The 15,067-nt window shown below is 44.1% G+C and overlaps 1 protein-coding gene across 7 annotated transcripts in view; it reads right to left on the reverse strand.

The window, feature by feature from the left end:
* Positions 1–122: 122 nt before the first annotated feature.
* Positions 123–15,067, reverse strand: part of MEGF11 (multiple EGF like domains 11) — a 277,220-nt gene continuing 262,275 nt past the window's right edge. For 2 of the 7 annotated variants that reach the window (XM_042474943.1, XM_042474944.1), the window contains 5 exons: positions 13,390–13,508; positions 12,041–12,107; positions 8,206–8,262; positions 4,658–4,864; positions 123–3,251 (listed from right to left, as the gene is read on the reverse strand). In XM_042474943.1, the coding sequence (XP_042330877.1) occupies positions 3,088–3,251; positions 4,658–4,864; positions 8,206–8,262; positions 12,041–12,107; positions 13,390–13,508 (614 nt within the window). In that variant the 3' untranslated portion in view covers positions 123–3,087. Of the gene's footprint in view, positions 3,252–4,657; positions 4,865–4,997; positions 5,075–8,205; positions 8,263–12,040; positions 12,108–13,389; positions 13,509–15,067 lie in introns of those variants that run through there. The other 5 variants (XR_006104620.1, XM_042474947.1, XM_042474946.1 and 2 more) reach the window with 5 other exon arrangements.

Genomic DNA, 15,067 nt, shown 5'->3' on the forward strand with positions numbered 1-15,067 from the left:
AGGGAGAGCTGCTCTATGTTGGGAACCTTGTATTTTTCTACTGACAGAGGAAACCTTTCATTGATAAGTTTAGTGACGTTTAAAAGTATGCAAAAGACTGTGTAGGAGAAGTGTATTGGCTGACAGAAATTCAGTTTATTTTTTACAAGGTACACCACTCTTTGCGTGGTCAAGAAATATTACAAATATGTCTTGCTTTAAAAAAGTATTGCCATTACAATGTCTAGAGATCCCTTTTTAAAGGAATGCTATATATATATATATATATATATATTTCTATATATTTATATATGTATAATATGGATTTTTCACTGTCTCCTGCTGGATGCAGTACACACTTCTTTCCTCTTCCACTTAATTTTGGCCATCCAGCTTTCCTCAAAGCCAAAGGACAGTCATCTACCTGACCCAGTCTCAAACCGGACAGTAGTGGAACATATGTACTCTTTTGGACTCACACTGTCTGTGTTGTTGCCAGAGGAAGAGTGCTGTGTTGACTTGAAAGCTTGCATACCTTTGCTAAAGGAGTAGGACTGGGGCTTGTCCATGTTTTCAATGTATGTTTCCACCATACCCAAGGCAGCGGTGGAAAATGCTGAATGTTGTTTCAAGTCCAGAATGTGATGTAGACACACAACAACAGCCCGCTTGATGGTGTGCAACAGTCTGCATGACTTTGCTTCATCCAAGTCAAATATGCGAACTTGCAAGTGAGATGTGAACACAGTCAAGAAGTTACCCTGTCCCTGTCTGAATACAAAGCCTTCGAGGGAGGACTTTGTCGCACCACTGATTCTGAGGTAAGTCATCCCCTCTCCCTCCCCCATACATGTAATTAAAATATATATCCCTAGTGGCCCTACAAAATAAGGTTCTGCTACTTCTTTAATGTTTTTGGATAAGGCTTTCCTGGAAAGTAAAACGGCTATTGCTGATCGGTCACTTTCCCCCCATGCACACATGCAGCATTCCTGTAAATAATTACATTGCCTCCAGTGCCTTGGACAAATCTTGCCTGCCTTGACTCTTCCTTGGGAATGGCCTGGCTCTGTCTGACAGAGAGGGCAGAAAGACCTCCTCCTCTAACTCTTCCCCGTCTCCTTTGAGAAAGGATGCTCTTGCTTCGACTTAGGGACTGAGCTTGCCTAATTTTGGTCAGTTTTCAATACATCTCTCCCATGCATTACAATTTACAATCCTAAACAGTGGAAATGGGTTTAAACGGCCTGATGCAAGCAGATGTGTTTGGGCCTCTGGAGTGTGACACCATTTGGAGATCTATAGAGTCCTCATCTCTCTATCAAATGGTTAGTCCCAGCTACAGCAGACCCATTGAATGGTGGGTGGGTGGATGGGTGAGTGAAGATAAGTCATACAGCCTTCCAGATATTATTGTGTGTTAGGATGCTGGGTGTTGCAGCCCGGCCTCTGGAAGGCCACACAGTTGATACTCCTGGTGTAGGTAATACTGAGCTGTATGGACCAACAGACTGACTTACAACAGGCTCTGTATTGGTAATTCAGTCACCAACCATATGCTTTTCATCCCCAAAGTCCCAGGTTCAATCCCTGCTGCCTCCAGGTACTACCATGAAAGAGCAATGCAGAATCACAGACTACCACCATTTATCAACTATGAGATGTTGGAAAGAAACTCCCAGAAACCTCAGCCTGCGAAATGGGGGCTGTAGGCCAATGTTCCCAGTAGGTACCAGAGTGAAGAAGGTGCCAGTATTGCTATAATATGGGTCTGGTTGGACCAATTTGGGGAGGCCTTGGTATGATAAAGTACCCTTGCAATGGTTGGAAGTGTTGTAAAAGCTGGGATTGGGAACCTTTGGCTCCTGACTTGGAACTACTGATCTTACAACCCTTACCATTGACCATGCTGGCTGGGGCTCTTGGGAGTTGAAGTCTCCAACATCTGGAGGGCACCAAGTGTTGCCTGATGCCTCACCTGCGTGTATCATTTTGCTGGTCCTTCAAGCCTTTGATGAGCCTCACTTCCGATGTATAGGAAACAGCACATGGGGCTTTTTCCTTTTGCTAGGGCTACTGTATCTAAGCTCTGTCCAGCAAATCTTTTCTTGTAGAGGAGGAGAGGCAAATGAGCATTTTGGGATTGTCGCCTGTGGTGGCCATCTAGGTAGCCAGCCAGGGCATGGAGCAATTGAGAAGAGCAGGGTGGGGATGCTAAAGGAGAACCGCTGTCAGTCAGTTGGCTCAACCACATCTCTCCAAGATGGGCTGAAGGAGACCAGCTCCAATAGGACACAAGAAACCAAGAAATGTACAAGGAACACGGAAGCGAAATCTCAGCCGGGTGCCACCTTTCTCTGGGTCTTGACACTTGCTGCTCTGCATTGATCTGAGCAAGGATCATTCTGAAGCTTCTGCAGCCATTGTAATCCTCAGAGACTCCCACCAACCTCTTTTACATTCCACTCACAATCATAAATAGCAGCTAGACACTCAAGCTTCTCACGGAGGAATGAAATGGTGCTCAACCACATAGTCTAGCCATGACAGCAGCATCTTCAGATAATGCTCACAGCTGAAGCACAATTTTCCCTGGGTTTGCTCTGGGCATGCATCCTTTACCCCGCAACAGAGTCCAACAATCTTTCTGAACATCTTGTCTTCAAAAAGTAAAAGATCTCTTGAAGCAAGCGATAGTATAGTACAGGTGCAGCTACAAGTGGGTGAAGCAAAGGGAGTTTGATCTCCCTTCGCTCCATGCCTCTCCAATTTAAAAAGCAAAACAAAAGTGAAGAAAACACATTTTGCCTGTGTGGAACTGGAGACCGATGGCTTCCAGACGTCTTCCCCTTTCCCTCCCATTGTATGCAGAGTTTTCTTGGTTTTCCTATGATCTGTATAAAAAACTGTCTTGTAAAATGATGAGTTTCATGCAGAAGGAAGTTGGCCCCAAATGCGTGTCCATTTAGGTTTCTGGTCTGGTGTGTCTTGTCTTAATTTTTGTTTTCTCCAGCATGTAGCAGAGCAAAACAGAACGGATTGTCATCTCCTCGTTCGTGGTGTCCGAGAGCAGTGTGTTTGTTTACAGGGGCGACGTCACACAGCCCTTTACGACTGCTTGTCCCAAAGGGTCCCATGCGTCGGGCTGTGTCTTACGGGGAGGACGTCGTAGTGACAGGGAATGTGACTGTTCCTGGGGAGGTCGTATGGATTTTGGATGTAGCCAGCGTTGCGGGGACGGGTCTCGTGGACCACACTGACCGTGGTGGGCTCTGTGAAGACAAGAACAGGAACACATTGCGTTATCTCCTCCAACAAGATATGTAGAGACATAGAATCATACCTTGCCATGCAACAACAATGATCAAAGCATCCCTTCCAGCCTCTGTTTAAAAATCTCCAAAGAAGGAGGTGTCACCAAGGCAACATATTCCACTATCAAACAGCTCTGGCCCTCAGGAAATTCCTCCTGAGATTTAGGTGAAATCTCTTTTCCTGCAGATTGAATCCATTGCTCCTTGTCCTAGTCTCTGGAGCCGTGGAAAACAAGCCTGTTCCCTCTTCGATATGACATCCATTCAAATATTTAAACATGACTATCATGTCCCTTCTTAGCCTTTTTGTCATGAGGCTAAACACTCCCAGCTCCCTAAGCCACTCCTCACAGGGCACAGACGTCTTCAGAAATAAAGGCTGGCATCCTGTGTGTGACTTATGACGGGGCAGGACTAACCCTTTTCTGGTCATTGAGGAGGAATCTCTATGGGCCACACAATGAAAACCACTTTTTAATCTGTACCCATGGCCATTTAGTGGCCAGTGAAGAGTAGAGGGGTCACAGCAGTGGTTCGCTGCATTCTGATACAGGTTGCATCTCCCTCATCAGAAATGTCTGAGTCCAGAAGTGTTTGGGATTTCAGAATATGTTTATTTTTTGGAGTTTGAAATACCTGTATTTGCATACACATTTGTTGTTGTGGGCCTTCAAGTCTTTTTTTAACTTACAGAGACCCTAAGGCAAACCTGTGGTGGGGTTTTCTGGGGCTGAGCGCCTCTGACTCGCCCAGTGGCTTTCCATGACTGAGCAGGGAATCGAACCCTGATTTCCAGAGTTATAGTCCAAGGTTCTTACCACTATATTCTGGCTCTATGTAATATTGTGGAAAGGGACCCCAAATTTAAACAAATTCATTTATGTTTCATATACACCTCATATGCATATTGAATATTTTAAATATTTTAAAATAATTTTGTGCATGAAACAAAGTTGGTCTACAATGAGCCGGTTCCCCATCCCTCAGTTTAGATCCTTCTGGGTGATCTTCAGTTGCTTTTCTCTCTGTCAGGCCTAACTCACTGGGTTGCTGTGAAAATAAAATTGGGAGGAGAGCCATGTGCAAATGTGACAAAAATGTGGCTAGATAAACAAGTGATAACCTGGCACTATGGCTGGCTAACACTTGCTGGTTACCCAGGATTGCTAACAGCCCTCTGTATCCACGGATTCAAGCATCCACCACTTGAAATATTTGTTAGAAATATACATTCCAAAACGCAAACCTTTATTTTGCCCTCTTATATACAGGGTACCATTTTACTATGCTACTGCATCTAATGGGACTTGAGCATCCACCTGGAACCAAACCCTAGCCAGATCCCAAGGGTCCGCTGGACTTACCCACGTCATAGATGTTTCTGTTAGCGGTTGACAAGGCTGGCGTGTCAGAATATGATGATTCCTGGTGAATGGGGGATTTCATTTCCACATAGCTGCTCTCGGGGTGTTTGCATGTCAAGATGGGGGGGTCTTTGATGGTGGCGTAAGGGTTTTCGCTGCTGTTGAGGGAACAGGTGCTGGAGCTGCAGGCGGATCCCTTCATATAGTCTGCAAGACAAGACCCCCGCCGGCCTCTTAGCGCGTTTGCTAAAAAACTGCAGGGATGGGGTTAAGGGGAGGGTTTGGGGGGAGGGTTAGGGGGGGAGCTCTAGCCCTCAAAACTTTCGACACTGTGACCCACCAGTTACGCCTCAGGTATCTCCGAACCACTGTCTCTCCAAACCATCTGCTCATCCAAACTCATTCGCAAGTCATTTCCTGAACATTCAGTAGGAAGAAAAACAGCCCTTCAGTGCCATGGCTCTCAGGGTTAAATGGGTCTCATTGCGATCGTACAACATTACATTGCGCACACGCTCGACCCACCCCACCCGACGCCCCATAAAATCCTTCCAGGAAAATACCCCTTGTATATGCCCTTCGCCTAGAAAGCATGCGCCACTTTTCCACCCGTCTAGAGACAACTTTTCAAACCCGGTGGCATAATGGATTCTTGCAGTTCTTGTACCCCATTGCTGGCATTACAGGAGACAACATGTTTTTGGAATTGGAATAACATGTACCAAGGACTTCCAGACTGACATTACAGGTTCAGTCTCCCTTATCTGCAATGTTTAGGACTAAAAGTATTTGGGATTTTGGAGTTATTTTGGACTTGTAAATAATGTGCTATCTTGGAGATATCCCCAATCCATTTATGTTTTGTATACACCTTTTACACATAGCTTGAAGGCAATTTTATACACAATACAGTGGACTTTTGGTATCTGCTGGGGTTTGGTTCCAGAATGTGGATACTAGAATCTGTGGATGCTCAAGTCCCATTAAATACAATGGCCTCGCAAAATGGTGCCTCATATAAAACGGCAAAATCAAGGCTTGCTTTTTGGCATTTATATTTTTGGAATATTTTCAAACTCTGAGTGTTTCAACCCATGGATAAAGAGTCTGTGGATATGGAGGGGCAACCATCATAAAACAAAGGCGTCACCATCTCAGCCGTGCATGCGGGCAATTTGGGAATATTGCGCTTTTGGAATTCCAGAGAAGGGAGACTGGACCCATACGGAGAAATCTGTGGGCATCTGGATTTCTTCTTAAGGTTCTTTATGATGCAAAAAAAGGTCTGAAAGAAAAACTAATGGCTTGCAACTGTAGACATTTTGTGAATGCCGTTTCCCCATCCCTCTCCAAACCAGCATTCAAATAGCAAGCGTATCTTTTTCCATGATAGGAAACAAATCCACTGTTATCTTTGCTTACTTCTTTTGTTCCTACATTCGCTGCCCCATTTTCACCATTATAACTGGAAGTCTTGTGGGGCAGGAACCCACGATTGTTTGGCTTGGGTTAACTCTCTGTTATTTTTAACAAGAAAACACGATTCGCAGCAATACAGGAAACCTTCTTATCAGCAACAAAAGGAGCAAACACCAGGCTGGCATTTCTTCTTTGCCTACAGACGGTCATTTTAGCAGCAAGAAAAATCTGACTATCAGTGGAAAAAATGGTTTGGTTCCTGCTCTTAACCTCTTAAGAGAAAAGTTTCTCCTTTCAAAGTGACTTACCTGTTGCTTTAAGCATATTAGCTGGTTTTTGCATGTTCCTTAGGATAAATCCAGAGAGAGGCAATCTGCTACCAAAAATCCTATTAGAGAACTACCTCACTGCTAGTCTTGGGACTTCCCTTCCCTGATACTATGGCCCAGAGTCTATCTGCACTATATGATTATACCAGCTCAATACCACTTTAAGTATCACGTCTCCATCCTATGAAATCCTGGGATTTGCAGTCTGGTGACAACCAGTTCCTTTTCCAAAGTAGTGTGGATCCATTGTTGCAAAAGAAGAACTTGAGAAGTCAATGTTTTTGCAAGCTTTACTGATTTAATGGGTCTGCTACTGCAGGTTTGGGAATTCTCTGCCCCTCTTGATGTTGAACTGCAGTTCCCAGCATTCCTCACCATTGCCTATGCTGGCCTGGCCTGCTGGGATCTGCAGACCAACAACATCTGGGGGAGTGGGGTACATAAATCCCAGGCATTAAAAACCCCAGAGTTTAGACCAAAATCCACAGTATCAACCAGAGGCACACAGGACATAATAATGAAAAGATGTCAGGATGACACAAAATACAGCGAACACTATGAAAGCTGAGCTCCAAGAGAGTAGCTTGGTGGAATAGAGATGTCTACCATTGTATTTATGACATCCGCTGGGCAAGGAGGCTGCTCCAGTTATACCAGCGTATGTCGCCTACAGCAGTGCTTCTTTAGCTTTCGGATGTGAGAAACCAGCAGTGTTTGTGCCAGGGACCAACATTATATTTGTACCCATTGACTACAATAGCCATGTCTCTCTTTCCTGGAAACTCACCATGAGCTGGTAGCCAATTGCTCACATATCAGTGCTCAGAGGTATCACTAGAGTTGGTGCCATACTCATACTGCTCATATCTCAAGTTGCCTGGTACACACCCCAACCACATTCCTCCATTAGCCAAGCCATCCCTGCAATGGCTTATGCCACCTGGCACCCATTTCTGGGTCTGGCAATGATGTTGAGTGAATGAGAGAAAGATAGAGGCAACTTGCTTTCCTGGATCCAGCAGATGCTGCTGGTGATCTGCTGCCATTGCCAGGAATACTTTTTCTAGCTCAGCCCACTCTACCTTCTTCAAAAGACCATTTGAAGGGGTGAAGACTAGGGTGAAACCTATGGGGCTGGAGGAGAGCGAGATACCATTCCTCAGTTATTTCAACATGTCCCCTAAGATGCCATACAAAGGGAAGGGGATACGGAATAAGTTCCACTGTTCTTCACAGAGTATAACTTTCAATACTTCTAGCTATGAGCCATTGGGAGCTCGGGTTGAATCTACACAGTAGATACACAGTTGGCCCTCTGTAGCCACAGAGTCTTTACCCATGGCTAGCAGCTCCTAGTCTTCCTCCAGTCTTGGATCATGAAACGCTTTTGTAAATAAGGTGCCAGGAAAAGAAACTAAACTCTTTTGCATTTGCTCAACTACAGCTGCTCAAGACAGGGCATGATCTGCCAGGCTGCAAGGCTTCTGCTACTGTGAGCAAGTCCTTGACCTTTGAGCTTGGCATTCACAAAGCATAAGTTTAATGCTATACCAGCCCACTACTCGACCCTGTCTTGTTCCACATGGATACCTGTTCTGGTATGTGAAAGCTCTGAATCGCATAGATTCCTAAGACTATGATTCCACCCACAAACCATCCCATGGCCAGCTTCTGGGCATAGGTGACTGCCTAGCAGCTGACCAGTGACGCCTTCCAGAGATACATGTCAGGCTAGCTCACCTCTCCTGCCTTCCCCAGACTGACTGCTATGGGGTCACTTGTCGGCATCAGATACTATACCTTTGAAGCCTTTTTCCATAATGTATGTGTTCTGACGTCTATTCATCCCACAAGCACCTGCACAAAAATAATATACAATGGAAAATGCATAAATATTTTTATGCAAACTGGATGGTGCAGCAGAAAGACCTTCCCCTCTGGTTCACTCTGATTCTAAGTTTTGGGACAATGGATGTGGGGCAAACCCAGTCCCCTTCCTATCCTGGACAGGTAAAAGGTACTTATGGGGGAACCGGGTTGGGTTACAGGAGGGTCCCCCCCCCCCAGCAACCAAGCAACTGGTTTCTAGGCTGAATGCAATCTTGACCTGGTTGCCTGAATAAACAAATGATAAATCTTAGGCTGCATCTGCACTGCAGAAATAATGCAGTCTGATATTGCTTTAACCGCCAGGGCCCAATGCTATGGGATTGTAGGATTTGTCGTATTGGGAGATATTTAGCCTTTTCTGTCAGAGTGCTCTGGTGCCACAACAAACTGCAAGCCCCAGAATTCTGTAGGATGGAGCTGTGGCAGTTAAAGCAGTGTCAACCTGGATTATTTCTGCAGTGCGGATGCAGTCAATGCCATACCCCACTACTTTGTTCTTTCACCAGCAGCTGCTTTTGTGGTGCAGACAGATGTTCAAGCACCACAGATCTGAGCGGGTGCCCCTCTGCAAAAAGCTTGCATCGAACCAACGGTTTTGGAAATGGATCCTGTGTCTCGGAGGAGCAGGAAGGTCCATGCAACTTAGATCTAAGCCTCTGTACTGATGTGCCAAAACCAGACCCATTTGAAGCCATATGCAAGAAGTTAATATACTCAACATGGGTGCAGAATGTGGCACTCCTAACACCTCAAAAAGATGTGTCTAGAACTCATGATAGCATCACACATTACAGACCAATTCCTGGTGAAATCCCAGAAAGCAAAAGGGGATCTGAAAGTGGCTTCAGTCTATGAGAGATGCAAAAATCTGGGTGAGTGTTATAAACTATGAAGTATTTGCCTCTTCCCATTAGAGAAGGTGCAATCCTCCTCTTTCAGGCCAAACAAAAGAGTAGATGCAAGGTACATAAAGATATTTACTCCTCCCACAGTCCCTACACATACTGCATCATCTAAGCCACTTTCTGCAAGGTCTGCAATGGCTTTCTCCCTTTGCGGAGCGACAGGACTCTCCCTGATTAGTATAATTAGCTGAATAAATTATGCAAATGAGTTTAAAAAGTATATAGATGGAGATTTGCTTGATGTGCAAAATTTGTCATAGACTAAAGAGCTGTGGCTAGTTAAATACTTCTAAACAGAGAGGGACACTGATGTGGTAACAGCAAAACGTGGTGGAGGCGTGTCTGACCCACCGTTTCGGATACGGTTTGCCCCTCTTTACGAAAGGGTCCCAATCTATGCAAGGATATGCTGCTATTTTAAGTTCCCTTCCCCACAGCTGGGACTCCTCAAAGCAAGAAAACCTGTCTTTGGAGAAGGGAAAAATCTCCTCCTGGGGAAACGCAGCCAAATCGGTGAGCGATCCTTGAAAGAAAACAAGGAGGGCAGAATCAGCCTGCCTCTAAGTACAGCACCTTTCCCCCCAAAAAGCCCTTCTGCTATTTGCAGATATGAAGGTCGCTGCAAAATTGGAGGCCACTGCCTGCAAAATGTGCTACAGATGTTTTGCAAGTGGATGGAAAAGGACTCCCATGTAAATTTAAAAATGGCAGCAAGTTCAATGGGTGCAAAGTTATTTCCCCTTATGGTTTTGAACTGGGATTCCAGTTGAAAAGGTGGGATCCAGGACCTGCATTTATGGGTGGGCAAGCTTGTGGAAAATAGATTTTGGGTGGGTGTTTTTGGGTTACGTGGCCATGTCACATTACTGTATATACTCACATATATGTCTAGAAAGTTAGGTTTAAAAATTGATCTAAGTAACCTGAGTTGACTTATCCACAGGTCAATGGAAGTACTGCATGTTAACGCATATATACATATATGATGAAAGGCAAGAGTTTCATCTGCCCTAGAAGCACTGACCTCCTTCTACTCTTCCATCCATCCATCCATCCATCCATCCATCCATCCATCCATCCTTTAGTATTATGCACTAATAGTTATCCCTGCTGGGGTTTTGTAAGTTCTTTGGAATTGTTTTCTTTTACTTCATCCTTTACATCCTTCATTATAAATGCCAAAGTTTTACCCTCGACTTATCTACACCGATGCAGATTGCCCTTCGTTTGCCCAAATGTCTCTCTCCAGTCTTGCCTATTTTAAATTGATTTTAATTGGTATTGTTAGCATTGGTATTTTAGTTTTTAAGCTAAGAGATAATGGGATATGTCATTTTTAGTTACGTATGTGTTATGTATTTATTTATGTATTCTATTGTGACCTGTCTTGATCCTTCTGGAAAGGCGGGACATAAATTAAACCTATTATTATTATTATTATTATTATTATTATTATGATGATGATGTTCTAGAAGAGTTTATTCCTGACGTTGCGTCATGTGGCTGGCATCGTCGGGGAACGCATTCTCTGAAGATGCCAGCCACAGATGCTGGCAACAGGTGCAACAAGATCCCTTTGCATACTGATTTTCCAGACTTAACACAGCTATGTCTTTGAATCCTACCTTCTCCCCACAATTTAGTAAGATTCCCAGTTATCCCAGTATGCATCCAAGGGGTGGAAATGTCACAGACATTGGCTCCCACCAGACCATTGGAGTGGGCTTAGCTTGGCTCCAATATATCTCAATATATATTTCACATATCCTCAAACTGTCCCGATTTGGCAGAGACACTCCCAGGTACTCCTCTACTCTAATCCTAGGATATGGCTAGAAACGCGCATCCACATCTAAAGAAATATCAATATCTGTGTACAGTATCAATAACTAAAGGAAAGAGAAGAGAATACAGTTTGGCAACACCAGTTTGATGCATTTAGGTGTCGTTCTGGGAAACTTGTACTAACTTGATAGATAGGCAGTGTTCTTGGGGCCTTTCCCCCCCTACACAAGTATAGCATTATAATTCCTATTTAATTTTAATGGCCATGGCAATATCCTACAAAATATCCTATGGAATTCTGGGATTTGCAGTTTAAGGTGGGGTTTTTGGAATCGCTTGTGAGAGCGCTTGGATGCCTCACCAAAGTGCAAGCCCCAGGAACCCATTTGAAGCAGCCATGGCAGTTAAAGTACTATTATTATTATTATATTTATATCCCACCCTTCTCCCAAGGCTGGGACCCAGGGTGGCTTACATTTTAAAAACAGCATACAGTTAAAAACCATACAAAAATTGTATATTAAAATAGAATTAAATTACTGTACTACAATAGTTAAAACAAATTCAGTGCTAAAATCAAGTTTAAAAAGATTAAGATGCTTACAATACATTAAAATGATATAACAATATAACTATAATTATACTAGGTGAAAGTGCCCTCCTTGTGTTTGGAATCCAGAATTAGGTGACAGACAGCAAATAGAAAGAGATGCTCCTTCTAGATATGGTTCCCCCTTGTGTTCCTAAAACTGGGCGGTAATGCTTGCATTCTGCCACTAGATGCCACTGTTGCGCTGTCTGCTATTCACTGGAGGGAGGTTTTCCCCATGTGTCTCTATAGAGAGGGCTCTGCTCCAAGTGCCACCTTCAAACAAAGCTCTCATTGAAATTAAGGGGAATATTCCTCTTGTGCATTTCTTATTAACAGAACACAGATGATGGGGAGAAAACAAACACATCCACATGGGTCTCTGACTTCATCATCTCATAATTAAAAGGACTAGGGATTGCTCTAGGTCCCGCTTCGGACGGTTAAAGGGATGAAATGTACTGACCTAGATCATTGAGATAGCAGTAGGCTCTCCAGTCTGCAGTGTCTCTGTCAAGGATTTTGTTACTGAGCTGTTCAAAGAGTTATGACAGCAGTGAGTTAAAAAGGCAAAGCAACCCAAGAAAGGGATGAGGATGGAGTTAAAAAGAGGCAAGTGGGTGAGGGACCTTCAAGGCAGGTAGACTCATTTTGGAGTAGATCAGAACAGAGGGATGGAAGGAGCATGCAACCTTCAAATGCTAGGGAACATGTTTTATGGAACAAGGTCTTTGGCCACGACTCAGAACGACAGCGAAGATGCAAACTTTGCAAAACAAATAAACAAGGAGAACCTGCCGCCACCAGGAATGATACACCGTCATGCAGCCACAATCTAACTGCGGGGTTACAAAAAGGAAAAGGCCATTTAACCCCGACACACGCAACAGACAGGAATTCCCCCAATTCAAGGAAAAACAACAACAGAGCAACACTGGAGGTGTTCATTAGCAAACTGTAAAAAAGGGAATTTAAGAAGATAGCTATTGAATGGTTTATTCCCAAGCTTGGAAAAGTAGCCTTGGATACACCTCAGAGAATACCCCAAACTCCACATCCCTCTGGCTGCATCTATGCTGCAGAAGTAATGCAGTTTGACACCACTTTCACAGCTTTTGCTCCATACCCTGGGATTTGTAGTGAGTTAATTTAGCTCCAAAGCCTCAACGAACTACAAATCCCAAGATCCCATAGGATGGAGCCATGGCAGTCAAAGCAGTCTAAAACGGCATGAATGAATCCGTCATTGATTAAATAATTAAACTGAAGCAGCAGTTGCAGGAAAAAACTCTTTGGACGGCTTCTTTAAAGTCCAGAATAAACCCAGAGTATACAGTATAGTCTCCATATCAGTGGGACCAGGACTTGGGATTTCAATCACACGCCTCCAAAAAAATGTTCTCTCTAGGCATTCTCTAGGTCCTCCAGTTCCATTCTATGGTATGCTTCTGGCAGAAGTTGCCCACAGAGTTGCGCTGGAGGACCTAGAAATACCTAGAGAGGCATTCTCTCTAGGAATCTCTAGGTCCTCCAGCACGACTCTATGGCCAACCTCTGCTGGAAGTCGTTTGTTTCAATAGGGTTTGCTGTTATCCACGGTTTCACATATCCATATAAAACATGATACCACCAACCTCCCCTGAACATCTGCACTATAAGTATTTGGGTAAGAGATGGTGCCCTTTTTGGCCACAGCTGCGCAACGGAGCCATGTTTTGTACATTTCCTTGAACCAGTAGAACATTGCTAGGGAAGGGTTGGGTGGATGGGAAGGGGGTGGGTTGGGGGGGTGCAACACAAGGTTCGTATATCTACCTTCCTGGAGAGGTTTCCATCCAGATTACTGGGAAAGACCCGTGACGTCACACCGCAAGGCAAGGTGTGGTAGCTGGGGTTGGAAAAACAGTGTGCGCTGCCGCTACCTTGGGAGACATCTGGGAAGAGAACAAGGCATCACAAGAGTCTTTTGGAGCTGCCGAAGGGGAAGGCCAGGGGAGATGCGGCACACAAGACGCACACCTGGACAGGTAAGGTCTGGGGCTGGAACCACACATTGGCTCCGGCTGGGTTAAGCCAGGAACGCATTTGTCTCAGGGCTTGAGAAAAGTTACTCTTAAAAAGTATTTTGTTAGGGCATCTAAAAGGGAATTGGTTGCTCTTGGTCATGGGGCTGCATAAAGTACAGCATAAAGTGCTTTAGGCAAGAACATGACTAGTATGCAACACCATGGCCCTCGGTTTCAGTTGGTTTTTAGTTCCAGGATCCCCCAAAATCCATGGATGCTTAAGTCCCATTAAATGCAACAGTGACGCGAAATGGGTTTTTGTTTTTGTTGTTGTTGCTGTTGTGTGCCTTCAGGTTGTTTCCAATTTATGGCGATGCTCTTGCAGCACCTTTGAGACTAAATGAAAGAAAGAAGTTGGCAGCATGATCTGAGGAAACCAAATGCATCTGAGGGAGTAGACTGAAGTCTACGAAAGCTCATGCTGCCAAGTTCTTTCTTTCTATTAGTACTATTCTATTAGTATCAAAGGTGCTACAAGTCCTTTCTACATACTGATTCTATAGACTGACACGGCTATATCTTTGAATTCTGTCACTCATCGGGTCACCGTAAGTCAAAGTCAACTTGACTTTCCTTATTGAGAATAGATGGGACACTTTTCAGGGAGCAGAGCTAACTTCCAGGATACTCTCAGTCCCCAAATCCAACTGTTGCCAATCCATCAATGAATCAGCAGCATCTTTACATTATCTGTGGCCAGAGCCTATTGCAATTTGCTAGCAATGCTAACTCTTTAAGGAACGCTGAACTGTGCGCTTGCTAGGAATCAATTTCTCTTGACTTTGATGTGAAGTGAGGGGGTACCAACGCATCCATGAAGATCAAAATAGTAACACTGTTTAGAAGATTAAAACTCTCTCTCTGTAGTAATTAAGCTGCCGCTTGCAGATTTATCAGCCGGCCGATAAGGCTGCAAAGAACAGCCAGTAACTTTTGGAAACCAAGGCCAAGCAGAGGAAGCACATTTGCTTGTTTGCGGCGCATTAATGAGAGCCTTGGTTTTTAAAGAAATACTAGACCAGTGAAAGGTGGTGGAAAAGATCTGCTGGACCTGATCCTATTCCCCACCACCACTCCCTTCTCCTTTTGTGTCGTGTCTTTTAGATTGTAAGCCTGAGGGCAGGGAACCGTCTGACTAAAAAAATTGATGTACAGCGCTGTGTAAACTTACAGCGCTTTATAAATAAAGGTTAATAATAATAATAAAAAGAAAATGGCAAATAGCTGATAAAATTCGCTTGTAGGTCTTAGCGGGCCTTTTGTATGCTGGGAAACTTATGGAGTTTCTGATGCCTTCAAATTCATTGTGGAAAATTGTGCAAAGAAAGCCTCTTTAGTGACCTTGCTGAGCAGAGACACTTCCAAATGGAGGTGCTCTTCTATCTATCTATCTATCTATCTATCTATCTATCTATCTATCTATCTAT

Source organism: Sceloporus undulatus, chromosome 6 (assembly GCF_019175285.1).
Source record: "Sceloporus undulatus isolate JIND9_A2432 ecotype Alabama chromosome 6, SceUnd_v1.1, whole genome shotgun sequence".
NCBI lineage: Eukaryota > Metazoa > Chordata > Lepidosauria > Squamata > Phrynosomatidae > Sceloporus > Sceloporus undulatus.